At 51.0% G+C, this 19992-nt stretch overlaps 1 protein-coding gene across 17 annotated transcripts in view; it reads left to right on the top strand.

Annotated features, from left to right (window-relative positions):
• PRR5L (proline rich 5 like) overlaps positions 1 to 19992 on the top strand; it is a 165778-nt gene that overhangs the window by 132681 nt on the left and 13105 nt on the right. For 12 of the 17 annotated variants that reach the window (XM_021083178.1, XM_021083180.1, XM_021083177.1 and 9 more), the window contains 5 exons: positions 1716 to 1773; positions 6840 to 6931; positions 12693 to 12833; positions 13525 to 13581; positions 16302 to 16428. In XM_021083178.1, the coding sequence (XP_020938837.1) occupies positions 1716 to 1773; positions 6840 to 6931; positions 12693 to 12833; positions 13525 to 13581; positions 16302 to 16428 (475 nt within the window). The remainder of the gene's footprint in view (positions 1 to 1715; positions 1774 to 6839; positions 6932 to 12692; positions 12834 to 13524; positions 13582 to 16301; positions 16429 to 19992) is intronic. The other 5 variants (XM_013990081.2, XM_005652805.3, XM_005652802.3 and 2 more) reach the window with 3 other exon arrangements.

The raw sequence follows: 19992 nt of genomic DNA, 5'->3' as shown, positions 1-19992 counted from the left end.
CCCTTCATGGGGAGTGACTGCCAACTGGAAACACCCCCACCATCCACTCCTGCCCAGCTCAGCTGTCTCAAAGTCTTGATGATTTTGATCCTCTGAATTTGGTGCCATGGTTTGGTTTTCTTACTGCTGGGATTTGTGTGCTTGGCTGGAGGGTAGGGGACACAGAATTTCACCGTCATTCCCTGACTGTCCTGTAATTCCTAGTCAAAGAATTGATTTTTTTTCCCTGTAACGGAGTTAGTGTTTTCCTAGAGCAACGTTCTCTGTCTTTGATTTGGGGTTCCATCGTGAAACTAAGTGGTGGCTACTTACTTCGAATTAGATTATATCTTGTGAATTTTAATAGGATCTGTAAAATTTGGTTTATATGTATTAGTCACAGAAACATGATGGTACCTTTGATAAAATTCTCTAATATATTCAATGTAGGCCCATTCGTTACTGACTCTTTACTTTCCACTACTTTGAGAAGACAGTTGGGCTGAAAGAGCAACTATTATCATCACGTTCCATTACCACCGGTTCCTGAGAATAGAACACCCCGTGTGTGTGTGTGTGCGTGTGTGTGTCTTTATCATGATTAATTACTATAAGAACTTTGTGATATTGCTGGTGTGATGCCGTTTTACAGAGGAGGGACTCAGGACTCAGGAAATGAAGTCCAAGATCACACAGCTAGAAAGTAGCTGAGGTGGGACTTGAACCCCCTGTCTCATGTTCAGGATTTTTTCCTCTCTGCCGTATAGGCTCTCATCATCCTTGTAACTGGGTTTTAGGGTTTTATAAAGGAGGATACTAAGAAATGCATGAGGCTTTTTGGTAGGATATATACCACTGGGGCCCCCCAGCGCATAAGCGAGGTCTTTGATAATCTGTGATGTGAGGTCAGAGGTGAGGCATCCTTGCTCTCTGAGCATCTGTGACCTTTGGAGAGGCTGACCAGGTAGCCTTTTGAAGGAAGGAGGGGGTCTGGGTGGGAAGACTTGCCAGCAGGCAGCAAAGCAGAGCGGGAAGCACATGGCTTCTGGAACCAGAAAGGACCAGCTCTGTCTTTCTGTGGGCAGGTCTCTTCCACTGACTCAGTAAAGTCAGGGTAACGGCACCAACTCAACTGGATTATTGGGAGGGTTGGAATCAGATGAGTTGAAGAAGATAAACCCTCTGACATGTGCAAAACACTCAACACTTGTTAGTTGCAGTTGCAAAGGGACTTCATCTCACTCTCTTTCCACACCTTTGCCGCACACACGCACTGATGGGTGCATACGCACTGCTGCTTAAAGTTCCGCAGGCAGTCTTCTGCTAGTGTGAGAAACCTTAAATGGATCCGTTTTATTTGAAAACCTATTATCTCAGCATAGCTTCCCATTGCCTCCTGGCTTCTCTTCCTGAGTTTAGATGAGGGGCTTGAAGGACGTTGGGTGACCTCCTTGTCCTCCCGTAGAATTCGGCCGAGCCTGTGGCAGCCTCTTCCCTGGCAGGAGGGATGCAGTTGGGGTTTGGCTCTCGTCTCCCTCCTTTGCTGTGGGATGTCTCCCTGACCCCCTCTCCCCACGAAATCCGCCTCCTAAGAGGATAAAAGGCTTCTTGAGCGTGGAGGTGTGACCAGTGCCCAAGTGCCCGGAAGCCCCGTGCCCTTGCCCTTCAGGAGTGGACGAGGGTGTGTCACCCAGGGAAGTAGCCCAACTCCTGTGTCCTTTGTTCTCTTTTGGCAGAACCAGCTTCTAGCAAAAGGACTGCTGTTTGTGGAGGAGAAGATTAAGCTGTGCGAAGGCAAGTACAAGGCAACCCCCGTCCAGCGGGGCCTCTGACTCAGCCTTTGATGCTTTGGTCCAAGGGAGGCAGGCTCCAAGCTCGTGAGTCACCCGTCGCCTCCTCTCCAGCTCACCGGCAGCATTTCGGTTTGACTTGGCCGCTTCCGCTGGTGCAAGTCAGGCTGCGTTCTGAGAAAGGAGGGGACCTCGGGGTGGCTCTTTGGAGACTCCCTTAAGGTAGGGTTTTCACGGCATGTGTGCCGCAGGTCTCCTGTGAAGGGATCAATTATACTGCAGACCCTCCTCGGATGCTCCCTCTGGCCCGATGCTCCCTCTTTCCTCTTGGCCTCTCTGTACTCTTTTTTGAGGTCATACGTGCCAGGAGGTCCACCCTTCTGAGGGACTCAGCGGGCACTCAGAGGGGTACAGTTTGATACACAAAGGAAAATTTCCTAGCCTGAAAAGATTTAGGGTCTGACAGGATAGAAAGGCGCTGAATGGAGGTGGGAGATGTGACAAAAGGCCAGAGTCAGCCAACCCCACAATGCCACCAGTGGCTACGCTCAGCTCCATCACCTAAATCCAGATCACAGCTTGCCGCCTGCTTCTTGGGTGACTTTTGGCAAGTTGCTCATTTCTTTGAGCTTTGCTTTTAAAATCATTTTTAAAATGATAAGATGGAGCTAGGGATTGTAGGGGGTGTAAGGAACATAGCCAGTGTAGCTCCATTCCTGGCACACAGTAGGCATGCACACTGGTTCCCTCCTTTTTTTTCTTTTCCTACTCCAGCCTAGAGTCCGCTATCTGTAGGTCAAGTTTCCTTCCAGATTCAGACTTATCAGGCAGTAGGTCATCTTTTTTTTTCCTTCCCCTTCCCTGGGAAGGACACCTGTGTCCAGTAACGTGTCTCCTAGAGAGAGAAAGTAGGAAGGAAAAGGAGAGGCTGACCCTGGCAGGTCCCTGTGCCTGACACACAATGAGCGTCACCAAACCTTTGGAAGAAAAGAGGTTCGAAATTAACCTCTGTCTGTTCCAAAATTGACTGAACCTTTAGCTTTCTCGCAAATGCAGCTGTGTTGAAACCTTTTCAACCTTAGAAACACATACCCACCCAAGGCCTTATTTTTGAGCGACTGGCTTTGACAAGAGCTTCATGGCCCTTTTGCATGTTTTTTTTTTTTTCTTTTTTGGCTAGATCTTTTAACCCACTGTGCCAGGGCTGGGGATTAAACCTGTGTTCTGGTGTTGCAGAGACACCATCAATCCCGTTGAGCCACAGTGGGAACTCCCCCTCTTGCATTTTGCAGTGAGGCTAATACACAAGTGTGGAAGGTGGCTGCCTGCTCTCCAGCCACATTATTTCCTAGTGTATCCCATACTCCTGGAAAGGTGGGAAACCAGTGTTATGAAAGATCCCGAGCAGAGTTCCTCTAGATCAGTGGTTAACAAACCCGACTAGTATCCATGAGGATGCAGGTTTGATCCCTGGCCCTGCTCAGTGGGTTAAGGATCCGGCCTTGACGTGCGCTGTGGTGTAGGTTGTAGATGTGGCTCAGATCTCGAGTTGCTGTGGCTGTGGTGTAGGCCCACAGCTGTAGCTCTGACTCAACCACCAGCCTGGGAAGTTCCATGTGCCATGGTACGGCCCTAAAAAGCAAAAAAAAAAAAAAAAAAAAAAAAAGATACTGAGCAAAACCAGAGCTTCAAGCGCCCTTAAAAGGGAATTTCCCCTGCCCAAGTGACATGCAGCCCAGCTGTGTTGAGAGTGAAACCTCAGGCACGGAGCTAAGGGGGTAAACCCAGGGCATCCAAGATCCTGTTTCTGCCCCAAAGCATGACTAGAGAGTGGCAGGCCAGGATCCCTTCTTGTCCTGGGGTCTGGGGGGTCAGGGTCCTTTCGCACAGCGAGGGGACAGTGAGGACCTTGTAAGGGTTTTTCATATCTTCAGCCAGAAGATATGATTCATTTTATATGTTACAAACTCCAAGAAAGATCTTGTTTAGATAAAGGGATTTTCTTGCAATAAGGGAGAGTTTGGAAACGACAGATAGGATCTATCCTATCACTGAACAAACTTTACTTTATTGGCCTCGTTGCTTGTATGCGTCCACCCTGTGCTCTGGCTGCAGAGAGGGCAGAGGCAGCTCCTGGCCATGGAGCAATCCTGTGGGAACGGAATATGCCTTTGAGTGTGAATCTTTTCTAGAGCTTAGCGACCTCGGCTCTAAAGAAGTTTCTTGTACCTACTCTGTGTATCTCTGGTGATGGAAACCTCTGTGGCAATTAGAGGACAGTTTTTATAGGACAGTCATCTAGAACCTTCTATCCAATTCCCTTTCGTCTTTTCAGAGAGTTAGTCCTCGACTTGTGGGCTATTCCTGGAGGCGGAGTCACATCCTCCCTTTAACTCTTTCATCCTGGGGCTATGCTGTTTTGTTAGCCTCTGTCTCTCTGATGTTCTCTGAACACGTTCCAAAAGCTCCATTGCTCTCTGAAGTCTGCAGCCAGCAATTAGATCCAGGTTCCCAGGAGAGGCGCCTTCCTGCTCCTGGGTCGAAGGCCTAACTCATGTGCTGGGGCATGTTCCATCTTGGTGGGAGGGGGAGTCAGCAGCACCAGCGCTGACCTTGTCATGCAAGGCTTAGGACAAGGGCCGTCAGTAAAGGAGCTGGGATAGCCTTTTCTCCTTTGAGATGTACTATCCAGATGTTGGGGTTCATCTTGCTTTTAGGTACCAGGATGACCTCACGTTTCAGATGGTCCTTTGAACTTGCCAACTCCTCCCTGCAGGGAACTAGCAAAGCCTACATTTGGCAGGAGAATGGTGATTGATTAATTCATTCAAACCCTTCTCGATTGTCTACTATTTACCAGGCACTTTGTTGGAGGCCAGGGACACAGTGGTGAGCAAAGACTTCATAGGATGGCTGGCCCTCCTGGTGTTCACAACCTGGTAGTGGATATTACCAGGTTATAATATTAATAACCAGATATTATCAAATCACTATCAAGTATAAAACTGCAACGAGGACAAGTACTGAGAATACAACCTAGCAGGGGGATTTAACCAATGCGGGACACCTTCCTGGGAAGTGATGCTGGAGTTGAATGAAGCTCTAAAGATAAACACTATAGGTCGGGCAAAGAGAGGAGGGAAGAATGGTCTAGGCAAGGAACTAGCATGTGCAAAGTCCCTGTGGCATGGAGGAGCATGGCGAGTGTGAGGGGCTGAAATGAAACTCCAATAGGACTCAGGCTGAGGGGAATACAGAAGAAGATGAAGACACAGAAGAAGGAAACAGACTCTCCCCAGCCATGTGGTCCGTGTCGTGGAGGTTTTTCTTTTCTTTTCTTTTTCTTTCTTTCTTTCTTTTCTTTTTTTTTTTTTTTTTTTGTCTTTTTGCCTTTTCTTGAGCTGCTCCTGCGGCATATGGAGGTGCCCAGGCCAGGGGTCTAATCGGAGCTGTAGCCACTGGCCCACACCAGAGCCACAGCAACTTGGGATCTGAGCTGCGTCTGCAACCTACACCACAGCTCATGGCAGTGCTGGATCCTCAACCCACTGAGCAAGGCCAGGGATCGAACCCGTAACCTCATGGTTCCCAGTCAGATTCGTTAACTACTGTGCCACGACGGGAACTCCTGGAGGTTTTTCTTTATCAAAGAATAAAGGACAACGTTGAGTTAACTATTAAGTCCTGCTCTGTGCTGTCTCACATTGGGTGAAAAGGTAACCTCCTTCCACTCACCAGCCCTAACATTCGCAAAAACCAATGCACGTGATACTTGCCATTCATTCATTCAGAGATTTCCAAACATCGATGGACCCATGTGTCTGGCACCATCCCAAGCGCTAGAAATAGAATGGTGAGCGGGACAGACAGGGCCAGAGCCTTCCCTCCCATTCTGGTGGAGGATACAGAGAAAGAAGTTAATGAGCGAGTCCAACAGAGTGTAATTAGCGCCTGGCGAGGGAAAGCAGAGGGTGCTATGGATTTGCCTTTCCCCCCAGTGTATTTCACTCTGACCTTTCTGAATCTGCACGTCTTTGCCCTGCTAGCTGCTAGTCATGCCCTCATTCTGTTCTCTCTCCCAGACACTGCCTTTGTGGTCCATTAAATTAATAGACGGACGATGCTAAATGCATCTTTCAAGATCTGTTCAGTGCAACTGGCCATGTTTTGCCAAACGCATCTCTCAGTGTCTAATCTTGGCTGACCCAGTTTCCCTGCCTCAGCTGAACAGAGACAGTGCCCAATCAGCTCTGTTATCTAGGTCATTAAAAGCAGCCACCGTGCAGGCTTCCCCCTCCACCCCGCCAGTGCCCGCCTTTCCCACAGGTGCAGAGTTCCCCACACAGCCTTCCAGAGGCACTGGATGACCTGTGTCCAGCTAGCCTTGGGGGTGGTGCACGGCCAGGACTTGAGCTTCCTGATCCAGGGCTGAGAGTAGGCACAGCATCAGGAGGTAGGTCCTATGTTTGGTGGGTGACCATTCAGAGACCAATGCCCTGCTGGTTACTGTAAAACAGTGGGTGGAAGTGCCAGTTCCTAAGCCCTGTTCCTACCTCACTCAAGGGACAGCTCACATCTAGACTAAAAAGCCAATGTCTTCGTGATTACAAAAACACATATCACTGTGCAAGTGATCTTGGATTATACAGGTCAAGGGCATGGGGTCAGGAATCCCAGCTCAGCCTCCCAGGTTGTGTGACTTTGAGCCCAGATACCTGGCCTGTCTGGGCTATAAAGTGGAGTAACAGAGTTGACTCGTGAGATAAATAGCCTGGCGCAGGGCCCGATTATGTTGTAACCCTTCTTGTGATGGTTACAAAGGACAGCAGTTAGTCTGTCCTTTTCAAAATTCAGCTCCTTTTTCTGGATTAAAGGAAAGAAGGCGTCTTTGCATATTTTCAGTCGCATGTGAACGGTAGTAACACCTGACAGATGGAGCGTAGGTAACCGCTCCCCCCGATGCCCACCCCCGTGCTCTCTTTGACATGGAACCATCTCCTGGCCTCTCCTGCAAGTAATGACTAAGTTCTCTTCTTTCTTTCTCCCTCCCACCTTCTCATCCTCGTGTAGGTGCAAATCGCATTGAGGTTCTGGCTGAAGTCTGGGACCACTTCTTCACTGAGACCCTCCCCACCCTGCAGGCCATATTCTACCCAGTTCAGGTCAGTCTCACTGGGGAGCCCCGGGCAGTCTGTCTTACCCCTTGGCCTTGCCCCCCCCAGGGGGGCCTGCCAGTGAATGGGGGAGAACCAGGAGATTGGGCACCTGAGTTGGCTCAGGACCTGGGACATCTTTTGCAGGGCTCACTGCTCTGTATTTAGCATCTAACCTCAAGCAACCAGCAGTGCCTGCATAACTAGCAATTTCTAGGCGCTCGTTTCCCTCTTGGTTTTGAGGATGTCTGTATTTTCTTGGAGTGGTTTGTTTCTTCTTACTTTTCCGAAGTAAGGACGATGGGGAAAGGAGACGTTCCTTTTTCTTTCTTTTCTCTGCACGCCCCTCCCCTTTGTTGGAAGCACAATTTTCCAACGAGTTTCCTGTGGCTCCCAAATTGTGGGAAAGCAATAAATGTTCCTTACCCCTCGTAAGGGATTCCTGACGAGGAGAAAGGCCGTGATGGAGCAGAAAGAACACTGGACTGGGACTCAGTAGCTGGTTTGGGCAAATGCAGTGCCCATGTCGGAGCACAGGTGCATTTCATCTGCTGCAGAATGAGGGGTTGAGAGAAAAAGTCCTGTGGCTTCTCTCAGGCGTCTTACTCTGTGAGCTCAGCTAATTCCATGGCATGTATGCGTTTCCTTCTACCCTCCTGCAGCTCAGTCTGTGTCAGGAGATGTCCAAAATACAGGTCTCTGTTATATGCTTACGCTGCTGTGGGCTCATGACCGCTTCTCCCTCTGGGGTTAAGGCTTCATGTCTAATCAGGTTGGTTGAAGTGGGGGCATGGGGTGCAGCCATAACGCAGCTGTTAGCAAAGGTAGGAATTATCTTGCACCAGAGGTAAGGGCCCCCACGCTCTGTTCGCCCTGAATGGTGTTTTAAAGGAATTTGGAATTCTTTTTTTTTTTCTTCCCATTTTTAAAGTTTTATTGAAGTATCGTTGATTTACAAGGTTGGGATGGTTTCTGCTATACAACAAAGGGATTCAGTTGCACATATACACACATCCATTCTCTTTCAGATTTTTTCCCACATAGATTATCACAGAATATTGGGTAGAGTTCTCTGTGCTAGACAGCAGGTCCCTGTTGGCCAGTCATTCCCTATACCTCAGTGTGCATATGCCAGTCCCAAACCCCGAGTCCATTCCCCCCACCACCACCTGTCCCCTTTGGTAACCATACATTGTTTTCAAAGTCTGTGAGTCTGTTTCTGTTCTGCAAACAAGTTCATTTCTATCCCCCCCCTTTTTAGATTTCACATACATGTGACCTCATACGATGTTTGTCTTCTCAGTATAATAATCTTTAGTTCCATCCATGTTGCTGCAAATGGCATCATTTCACTCTTTTTTTTGGCTGAGTAGTATTCCACTGTATATATGGACCACATGTTCTTTATGCATGCCTCTGTTGATGGACATTTAGGTTGCTTCCATGTCTGGGCTATTGTAAACAGTGCTGCAATGGAATGCTTTTAAATACATGTCGATATGTAAAGCTTGGAAGGTTGTGCCTACAGAGTCCACTTCTCATTTAGGCTTGCCCCTAACAATTCCAGTAGAAGCATCTGGCCTGCAGCCCACCGCTCTTTTCATCTCATCCTTAGCTCAGCACCTTCCCTCCTTCATCCCCCTCCCCCGAGTGACAGCACTTAGAGTATTTAGCTGGATGCCTTAGCCTTGTGCCTGCAGGCGTCTCCCTTCCCTACAGTGCTTGCTGCTCCACCAGGGGTCTTGGGAAAACACATCTGGGTGGTAGCATTGCCAGAGCTTGCAAATCAAAATACAGGATGCTGAGTTAAATTTCAGTTAAGTAATGAATAATGCAACATTGTGGACATAGCTACACTAAAACTCTATTCTTTTTTTTTTTTTTTTTTTTTTTTTCTTTTGCTTTTTAGGGCTGCACCTACAGCATGTAGAGGTTCCCAGGCTAGGGGTTGAATCAGAGCTGCAGCTGCCCGCCTACACCACAGGTGCAGCAACACCAAATCTGAGCTACATCTGCAACCTACACCATAGTTCACAGCAATGACAGATCCTTTAGCCCACTGAGCAGGGCCAGGGATTGAACCCGAATCCTCATGGATACTAGTTGGGTTCGTCACCGCTGGGCCACAATGGGAACTCCTCTTTTTTTTTTTTTGGCCACGCCCATGGCATTCAGGAATTCCCGGGTCAGGAATCGAACCCTGAACCACAGCAGTGACAATGCCAGATCCTTAACCACTAGACCACCAGGAAACTTCCTAAAAAACTATTCACATGTAACTGGAGAGCCTCTGCAGTCCTACTGGGGAGGGAGTACAGACCCAGGTCCCTCTGAGGAGACCATTTGGGCAGGGATTGTCAAGGTGCAGATGCCCAGATGGGTTTAGAACTGGGAATGAGGGGTCTGAGTGGGCATGGTCCTTGTCCAGTTGCTGGAGGGCCAAGAGGGACCCTGGTAGCCTCAAACCCAGGCAGGAGCCCAGCTGTGTGGGTCTGAGGATGATACGATCCTGCTGCTCTTGAAAAATTGTAAGGTCTGGGAACGGTTGCTATTACCCCGTCTACCCCTCCCCCGACAATTTTTCAAGTGCTGCTGCTGATCCAGAAGCCCCACTTTGAGAAAACCTGAGTTAGGGGCTCTCCCTACTGGTAGTAACATCCCCAGAGGTGTCTTAGTCCAGCTAAATCCCTATCACAGCTCCCTGTGGAAGTGTTTGTGTGAGACCTGCCTTCTCTCTGGACAGATGTGTTTGAGTGTCTGCTGGGTTCGAAGGTGGGAAACTTTGCCTGCCTTTCTCTACCTTGTGGAGTGGAAGCAGTCCTGCAGGTGAAGCCGGGCACAGATACCTATGAGATAGGCAGTCAGTGCTGGAACTTGGTGCAAAAAAATAGAAACGGTATGACCTTGGGAAAGGTGGGGGACCACTGCCATTGGGGGTGGCCAGGGAAAGCATCAAGAAGTGGTTAAGGAGTTCCCGCTGCAGCTCAGCAGGTTAAGAACCCAACATAGTCTCTGTGAGGATGTGGGTTCCATCCCTGGCCTCCCTCCATGGATGAAGGATCCAGTGCTGCCGTAAGGTCACAGATGCAGCTGGGATCTGGTGTTGCCTGCCGTGACTGTGGTGTAGGCCGGCAGCTGCAGCTCCGATTTGACCCCTAGCCCAGGAACTTCCACATGCTGCCGGTGTGGCCATAAAAGGAAAAAAAAAAAAAATAGAAGTGGTTAAAGTGAGCTGCAAGGTGTGAGTACTGGTGCACTCCTGGAGAGTAACGGGGTGTTGGGATGGCAAAACCACTCTTGCTTGTGTTTCTGTGAAACCCTGAGTAGTTACAGGAAATGCCAGACTTCCTTAAGCCTCGGCTGACTGAGGGGATGGGGAGCTACGTCCTCTTTCGGGGGAGACCCTCACGATATCCCGTCTCTGCAAGAGCAGCCCTTCTTGGTGTGTGCTGTACATCTATGTGCAAGGGAGAGTTGGGGCAAAGGGACTCCCTCTTCCCCTCCCAGAGTGTTGGGAAACTCTGAGGAGCTCTCAGATCAAATAGTTTCGGTTTGAGGTCCAGCTTTGCCTTGGGTAGATTCCTCTCACTCTGGGCTGTAGGGTTTTTCATCTGTGAGTGGGTTTTACAGTATCTATCTCAAAGGGTGTCGTGGGGATTAAATATGTCATCTGCGTCTGGGGTAATTTTTATTTTTCAGTCTTTTGAGGGCTGCACCCGCAGCACATGGAGGTTCCCAGGCTAGGGGTCCAGTCAGAGCTGTAGCTGGGATCTGAGCCACATCTGCGACCTATGCCACAGCTCACGGCAACACCGGATCCTTAACCCACTGAGCGAGGCCAGGGATCGAACCCATGTCCTCATGGATGTGCCTCTGGGGTATTTAGAATCATGCCTGGTACATGGTCAGAGCTTAGGTGAGGGTCAGCCTTTAGGGTTATTATTCTTTCCCTCTTCTGCCCCCACCCTACACTGTTGAACGAGTCCCTTTCACCTTCCCAGTGATTTTTCTTCCTGTGTTACTCGAGTCTGCCAAAGAGTCTAATGGGTGCCATGTTGCCTCCTTTACCTGACATGGGATTGGTGCTCAGATTTTTTTTTTTTTTTGGCTTTTTAGGGCCGCACTTGCAGCATATGGAAGTTCCTTGGCCAGGGGTTGAATCGGAGCTGCAGCTGCCAGTCTAGGCCACAGCCACAGCAACACTGGATCTTTAACCCACTGAGTGATGCCAGGATTGAACCTCCAACCTCATGTATACTAGTGGATACTACTTCGTTATCAGTGAGCCACAGTGGGAACTTGCGTGCTCAGATGTTAAACCGGTGATGCTGGGGAAGCAGGTTTGATCTTTTCTCTTGTTTCTCCGCCTCTTCCTCTCTCTTCCTCCTTCCTGACCGCTCATAGCACAGCACTTCCCCCACTGTATCATCTTCAGGGCGTTTAGGCAGATCAAGTTACACCTTATCTTTTTTTTTTTAATTGAAGTATAGTTGATTTACAGTATTAGTTTACAGTGGTGTACAACATAGTGATTCAATGTTTTTATAGATGATACTCATTTAAATTTATCAAAAAAGAGTTCCTGTTGTGGCTCAATGGTAACGAATCTGACTAGTATCCATGAGGACCCGTGTTTGATCCCTGGCTTTGCTCAGTGGGTTAAGGATCTGGCATTGCTGTGAGCTGTAGTGCACATCGCAGACACAGGTTGGATCCCGTATTGCTGTGGCTGTGGTGTAGGCTGGCAGTTGTAGTTCCGATTCGACCTCTAGCCTGGGAACTTTCATACGCTGCTGGTATGGCCCTAAGAAGCCAAAAAAAAAAAAAAAAAAAAAAAAAAAGTTAGAAAATATTGGTTATATTCCCTTACTGTATAATATATCCTTTTTATTTTTAACATAGTGTTTATATCTCTTAATCCTCACCCCTATGTTGCTTCTGCCCTCTTCCCTCTCCCTGTGGGTAACTGCTAGTTTGCTTCTTATGTCTATGTGTCAGTTTCTTTTTTGTTATGTCCATTTGCTTGTTTTCCTTTTTAGATTCTGCATGTGGTAACAGACAGCATATTTCTTTCTCTGACTTATTTCACTAAGCATGATACCCTCCAGGTATTCCATGTTGTTACAAATGGCAAAATTTACATTCTTTTTATGGCTGAGTAGTATTCCATTGTGTATACATACCACTTCCATATCCATTCTTCTGTGCATGAACATTTAGGTTGTTTCTGTGTCTTGCCTGTTGTAAATAATGCAGTTGTGAACACTGGGGTGCATGGATCTTTTTGAATTAGTCCCACCTTACTTTATTTTTTAATTAATTTTTTAATTTTTTTTTTTGTCTTTTGTCTTTTTTTAGGGCTGCACTGGTGGCAAATGGAGATTCCCAGGCTAGGGGTCTAATCAGAGCTGTTGCTGCCACCCTATGCCAGAGACACAGCAACACCAGATCTGGGCCGCGTCTGCAACCTACACCACAGCTCATGGCAACACTGGTTCCTTAACCCACTGAGCAAGGCCAGGGATCGAACCTGCAACCTCATGGTTCCTAGTTGGATTTGTTTCCACTGCGCTACGATGGGAACTCCCCACCTTACTTTAAACAAAGCTTTCGTTCTGAAGGATGGGGCAAAGCTTCGACTCTTTGACAGCCCCCCTGGGCCTTGCAGATGCCTCGTCCCACCCCATCCATTATTGTCCTGGACCCCGTGTGATTCGTGGCAGATCCCACAGGCTCTCACCTCCCGGCCCTGGCTCTTTTCTCTTCCCAGGGCCAGGAGCTGACCATCCGCCAGATCTCCCTGCTGGGCTTCCGTGACCTGGTCCTGCTGAAGGTGAAGCTGGACGACTTGCTGCTGCTGGCCCAGCCCCAGCCACCCTCGTCCATCATCCAGATGTTGCTCATCCTGCAGGTGAGCCTGACAGACACATCACTGCAAACCGAGGGAGGAAGAGTGAAGAGTCCCCCACAAGATGAGGGGAAGGGCCCATGTGGCTGGCGCGCCCGGACTCAGTTTAGCCTTCTTAGTGTCAGCCCTCTTGGGCTTGGTCTCTGTTTCTCTCTCTGCAGAGTTGCATTCAGTGCTGCGGTGTGCACCTGATCCAACCTGGCATCTCATAGCTGGTGCATTGCCACCAAGACACACCCCAGATGGCTGCCTAGTGTCTCTTAATCCCAATTCTTTGTTTTTATTTTTTGTTTTTTTGCCATTTCTTGGGCTGCTCCCGTGGGATACGGAGGTTCCCAGGCTAGGGGTCGAATCGGAGCTGTAGCCGCCGGCCTACGCCAGAGCCACAGCAACGCGGGATCCGAGCTGCATCTGCAACCCACACCACAGCTCACGGCAACACCGGATCCTTAACTCACTGATCAAGGGCAGGGATTGAACCCGCAACCTCATGGTCCCCAGTTGGATTTGTTAACCACTGTGCCACAACAGGAACTCCTCTTAATCCCAATTCTAAATCAATGATAGAAAAATGAGCTAACATTTATCAGTTCCTGGCTATGTGTTAGGCACAGGCCAAGGACTTAAAATATGTTGCTTTCTGAATTGAATAATACTTTATGAGTTGGGCATGGTTGTTATTGCTGTCTTACAGATGAGGACACTGAAACCCAGGAAGTGCATGTGCTTGCCTGAGGCCCCACAGCACAAGGTAGTAAGATTGAGAACTGTGTCCACTCCAGGGAAGGCTTTGGTCCAGCTCAGGCCACATGACTCCCCTTTGCCAAACAGCCATGACCTTGGGGAGGATCGAGCAGAACAAATGTGGCCTCCATGAGCCTAGCTCTATGGCTAGGGATGCACAATTCCAAGAAACAAGGCTTGTGGCCTAGGGACATCCCCAAATGCTATGCCTCTGCGACCTCTGTACCAAGTTCAGATGGCACAGTGTCAGCTGTGGGCCTGTCTTCAGGGAATACAGTGTCGTTCTTGATCAGCCTGTGAAGACCCCCGCTGCCCTGTCGGCAGGGATGGAACCTCAGGCATGGGACCCCTGATCTCTCCCTCCCCGCCAGCTGCTGCCGTTCTCTTCTGGTCCTCTAGCTAGGCCATGATTCTGGGCCTTTTCCCCCTTTCCTGAAGTTGGAGAGGAGGAAGAGTTGCCTATCAGGATGACAGGTGTCATTGGCTGGAATCCTCGGTCATGTGTTTTTATGGAAAGGAAGGAGAAGGAAGGGAGATTGGAGCGCAGGTCTGTGTAGCTCAGGTCTGAGAAGCATGAAGTAGAGCTTGGGTCCTGAATAAGGAGTCTAGGCAGACGGACCCTGAGCCCTGGTGCCTTCCGAGGGGACCACCCAGCCAAGCAGGTATGCTCTCTGCTGGCCATCGCCCAGGGCCCCATGCTTGGCAGGGCCCTGTGCACGGTTCTCCCATCACCATCTGAAATTCTTAACAACTTTTGAACACGGGATCCCAGGTTTTCATCTTACACCAGGCCGTGCAAATCCATAGCCAGTCCAGCGGCCAGGCCGAGGGCTGAGGGCAGCTCCTTTCTGGAGGGCTGTGTACAAGCTGGGTTCTCAGTAGCTACCCTGGGAGAAAACCCCCTGGGTCTGAAGCATATGTTCCTTAGCCATTTTATCCTCACCTCCTCTCCTCACTGTCATCACTCTCAACTATTAATTTTGACCACATCCTTTGCATGCAGAAGTCCCCAGGCCAAGGACTGAACAATGCTGGATCTTTAACCATTAGGCCACTAGAGAACTCCCATCCCTCTCTGTTTAGTGCTCAGGGATTGTAGGGAGAGGAAGGCTTGTGGTGGGGCGGGAGGGGGGAAGAAGTCAGATGAGAAATATCAAGAATGAGTAAAAAAGTTTTCTCAGCTCTGAAGCTCAACCAAGGTGGTTTTAGGGATGAAACTGAGGCTGGGGGTGGGTGTCTGGACTCATGAATAAGGCTCCCCTCTCCCTTCTACCGCCTTGAGGCAGACTCGTGTGTGCTTGCCTAGGTGAAGCTTCTTATCTTGATGCTGGCCTTTCCCAAGGCTTCAGCTCCTGCTGAGCTGCTGATTGGAATCATAACCTGGGGGCATCAAGCCTTGTCTCCATCATCACCCCCTTCAGGGGCCAGGAAGCCCCACTCAACGTTTTCACTGCATCTCTTCTTTTCCAACCCCTTCCCAGCCCTAACCTCCAACTCCTGCACCCTAGCTGCCTCCTCAGCCTCCACTTTTGATTCCTTAAGCCGCCCTTCCCCCTCCCCCAGCCCCCTCCATGTCACTGAGATGGAGCTGACCAGGGGCCACGAATCCAACTGGTATCCATGAGGATGTGGGGTCCATGGTGGGTTAAAGGATCTGAAGTTGCCACAAGCTGCAGCATAGTTGCAGATGCGGTTCGGATCCTGCATTGCCGTGGCTGTGGCGTAAGCTAGCAGCTGCAGCTCCAATTGACCCCTAGCCTGGGAACATCCATATCCCATGGGTGTGGCCCTAAAAAAAAAAAAAAAACTCTTCTGTTTTGAGAATTTGATGGGACAACCCACTGGGCTGTTCCTACCCCCCCATCCCCCCCCACACCGCACCCCTGACTCCCCACTCCCGCCAGTCCCCGTGGAGCCTTGTCTCTGCTTCCCTGCAGCCCTCAACATGAGAGCACAACTTCCAGGCCTTTCCAGGGAGAAACTGAATTTGCTCTGTGTCTGCTGGTTTTCTAGAAAACCATGTTGATTTCTGGTTTCTTTTAGCTTTGACCACTCCTGTCACGCTGTTCATGCTGATTCTTCATCTTGGTGCTAAATGAGTGTTGAGTTCCACAGTGACCCTCCCTTCTACTGTCCTGGACTTTTTCATAGTCCCTCCCCCTTTCTTTTCTAGCCTATTAACAAGGGGAAAGTGGGCTTGGAGCCAGACAGCTTGGGTTCTGGTCCTGGGTTTTTGCCTCTTACCAGCTGTGGTTTCTGAAGCAAGTTACTGCAGCTTTCTCGGTCTCAATTCCTCACCTTTTAGAGGAGGGAGTGAGGAGGGCGCCCCCTCCCTGTGTTGCTGGGCAGCCTCCATGCTCTGGTACCAGTGAAAGGCTTATATAAAGCTCCGCCAGCCGGGTGTGAAGCAGTCACTGTGGTGGTGATGGCACGATTACTATGCTTGGGACCAGTCAGATCTCACTCCAGAAGCTGGGGTGGGGACAGTCCCACCGCTGGCCCTGTCCAGTGGGGCCCAGGTGGAGAGGCCACAGTCCTCCACATGCACAGTTCTGGTCCCCACCGCCCATGACAAGTGCCTGGGGCTACAGACCTGGGTCTCCTTTGTTCCAGCTGCAAGGATGCAGCGGCTGAGTCACTGCCTCAAATGCAGTTGGAGTGCAGTCAGGATCAGCTGGCCACCTAGACTCCGACTGACCTTTGTCTCTCTTGGGTGTTTATTTCCAGAGTGTCCACGAGCCTACAGGCCCCACGGAGGGTTACTTGCAGCTGGAGGAGCTGGTGAAGCAGGTGGTTTCACCTTTCCTCGGCATCAGCGAAGACCGCGGCATCTCAGGCCCTGTGTACACCTTGGGTAAGGGGCACAGCTCTCAGCCCTCAGGCTGCCAGGAGCCTCGGTGATCATGGTAGCAGCTCTGTTTTACTGAGCCCCGCTTAGGCGCCGTGCCCTGTACTTCTTCCCACGTGGGTTGTGCACGTTCACCGCTCATGGTTCTCGATGGCCTGTGTTGCGGTACCTCCCCGCTGGGCGATTCCTCCCCAGGGACTGATACTGTACCTCTGTGGTGGAGCTTGTCTGATCCGTATCTTTGATCAGTGGCTTTGATCGTTTTCAGTGTCTGTGATGTTAATTTTCCTATAGCTGATACCAAAAACTGTTCCTTACTGTGCGCCCCGTCCCCCCTGCCCCCCCACCTGGCGCGCCTGTGATGAATTTCCCTTTGAAAGCAGCTTCGACTCATTGTGTGTGTGGCTGGAGACCCAGTGGCTGGCTCCTCACTCTGTTTCTGTGGGTACCGCCAGGGCCTTCGTGCCAAGGACAGGGGCTCCTGGATGGGGCACAGATCCTGTTGGGCTTTTTTCAGTGGCTCTAAAGCTAGCATTCGGGCTCTGTTCTAGTCACCCTGCAGAAGCTAGAGCTGCATGGATCTGTTCCTTCTCTCAGTGAGACCACGGTCTAGATGGGCAATAGCTCTAGAATGTCATAGAAAACATTCCTCAGTTACCCTCTGAAATGGAGCCCCCCCTGCCCCTGCCCAATGCAGGAACTTTTTGTTTATGGCTCTGTCTCCAGCAACTGGAATGGTGCCGGCCATACGGTAGATGACGTTAAAAAAAAAAAAAAAAAGCTGGTTAGTGGGTAGGCGGCATCTGTCCCCGAGCACCCACAGAGACATGCAGAGGCTGAAAAGGGATTCCCTGAAGCTGGAATCTTTTGCCCCTTCTTCTTGCTTGAACAGAGACGTGGCTGAGCTTCAGAGAAAAGGGGGGAGCAGCAGCCTCCAGCCAGATTCCTGCCCCTTCCCGGGCCTCATGACTGGGAAAAAAAAGGCAGGGCTGACCGTAGTTTTCAGGGTGGGAGACACCAGTTTAACCACAGCCGCCACAAGTGGGAGGGTGCCAGCCCCAGCCTGCCGCCTGCCTGGTCCTCCCCTCCTCCCTCCCTCCCTCCCTCCTCCCTCCTCCCCCCGCCCCTTGGGGGTTGGCTGGAACACGCTGGCCAGAAGGAAAACAGTGCTCCGCCTTCCCCGGCCGTGACCTTCCTGCTTTGGCTCCACTGGCCACTGAGTTTGGGGTGGGAGCGTCCCAGGAGGTCCAGGTAGATGTCAGGACCCAGCAGGTTAGCTGCGCTGTGCCAGGGACTCCAGCAGCCACTGGGCCTGGAACCAGGAGCGAGAGTAAATTCGCAAGTTTGTTCAGTGAGGACTCGCTCTAAGAGGCAATACTTTCAACTCTTGGGTTATAATAAGACTAATACATACTTTGATCAAAGGCTGAAGGTTTTATTCTCATACCAAGGACAATCCTTGCCTCTGGGCGTGGTCACAGTTGTGGCAAAGAGGAAGGAAATGACTCTCTTTTGAATAATTTTTATTATTATTTCGGCAAATACGTACTGAGACCCTGTCCCAGGTACCTTGTGAGGTGCTGTGGGTGTATCTGTGATTAAACTGAGTCTCTGCTACCCTGTGGCAAGCAAGGTCCAGGGAGGAGGTCACAAACATTAGATGGTGACTCGTAAGTGTACAAGTGCTCTGAGCAGGGAAGTCCAGGGCCCAGGGCAGGGGGACTTCACCTGGACTGGGAAATCAGGGAAGACTCCCTGGAGGAAGTGATATCTGTGATGGGACCTGGAGGATGAATACAAGTTAGCTGAGTAAATGGAGAGGGAAGACTGTCTCCAGCGGCGAGGGGAAGCCTCTTTGGGAGATTTTTGGAGTTGAGGGGGGAGCAGGAGGGTGCAGCGTTTGAGGAACTGAGAGAACTTTAGAGTTGCAAACTGGCTGGCGCAGGGGACCCTGCCAGACACAGATGGAGTCCTTGGCACCACGTGGGTTGGGCTGCCATGTTCCCATGCAGAGGTGAGGCCAATGAGTCAAGGTTGCTTGACTCTGGGATCCAGGCCTTCAAAGCCCCCAGCTGTTTGCATTTTACCAGCTGACCCCCCACACTCCACCCTCACCCCACCCACCCCATCAACTCCTAGGAGGTGACTGATTTTACTACTTAGAGGTAGCTGAGGCAGACATGCTGTCCCAAACCCCTGGACACTAAAAAGCCTCTCCTGATAAAGACAGGACCCTCTGGACCTCAGCCTTCCCCTCAGTCCAATGGAGGCAATGACATTTCTCCCACCTGTGGGAGAGGGTGTTGTAAGGACCAGCCGAGGGAAAGACGGGGGAGATGCAGTGGATGTGAGCAACCCCTGGACTCTCAGGAGGGCTTTGCCATGCCTGCTCTGGGCCTGTCTGGGTGGGAGGGGTCAAGGGCAGCTGGGTCCTCATCTCCAAAGCCACCTGTTATCAAGTGCCCATCACCTTCCAGGCCCCGAGCAAGCACCTGGCACGTATTTATCCTCACCGAGTGCTGGGGGATGGTGGCCTCAGACTCCGAGTTGATAAGAAACATCCCATGTCCCCAGGGTCACATGGGCTGAGTGACCAGAGACAGAGAAATGGTTTTCCAGGGGGTGCCCCACTGCACCCACATGCCCACCTGTGTTGATCCCAGGACTCATGGGACAGGATCTCTTCCTGCCGGCCGGGTTGATGGGTCTGAGAATTAAGTTGTGCGCAGATGTAGTACAAGGCTTGCTTCAGAGAGAAAAAATGAGGTCTGACGTCGTGATGGAGCGAGGGTGTGTGTGATAGAACAGGTGTGCTTGTGTGTGTGTGTGTGTGTGTGTGGACATGTGTGCCCTCCCCTCTAAAGCTGTCACTTTTCTAGGGCACAGAGAGTGTGGGGGTGAGGAGGAGGGTAGTGGGATCTTGGGCGGCGGCACAGAGCCGGGCCGGTTTGGCAGAGGCCAGGCCCACGTCCTACCTTTCTAGCTTCCCAGGCTTCCAAGCTGCCGCCTGGCCGGGCTCCCTTAGCGCTTGGCTTCCCCCACACAAAAGCCTGGCCTCCCACACCCCCTCTCCATTGTGTCTCCAGGGGGACGGCCCTTTCCCTCAAGATACTGTAACTCGTCCTGGTGACAAGTAGGCATTCATGGGCTTTCAGGTGCCGGGGCCTGGAGAGGGACGCCCACCGCGGACGTGGTGTGCCGGGGTCACAATGGCCGCATTATGGGGGCCACTCCGGTGGGGCCCGGCTGGCGAGCCTGAGAGATCAAAGGCCTGGGAACCAAGTCCCCAACAAAGGACCGCCTCCTCAGGGCTGTGCTTCGCTCTGGGGGTTTGAAAGGAGCTGCCACGCTGGCTCCAGCGCAGGGGGCTGAATGCCAGGGAGCAGCAGGGCGCCTGGGCCTGGGGAGTGAGGAGGGAACAAAGGCTCCCCTGGCCCCACCCCATGTGACTGGCAGGAGGGGCTTGAGGTAGGTGCGGGAGGTGGCAGGCCCAGCCCTTCTCCCTGCTCCAAGGACACCCTTGCCAGGGAGAGAACAGTTTTTAGGCCCCGGTGGGGGTGGGTGTCCGCA

This window comes from Sus scrofa, chromosome 2 (assembly GCF_000003025.6).
Source record: "Sus scrofa isolate TJ Tabasco breed Duroc chromosome 2, Sscrofa11.1, whole genome shotgun sequence".
NCBI lineage: Eukaryota > Metazoa > Chordata > Mammalia > Artiodactyla > Suidae > Sus > Sus scrofa.
Note: the sequence above shows the minus strand (reverse complement) of the source record. Positions and strands in the feature narration are given on the sequence as shown.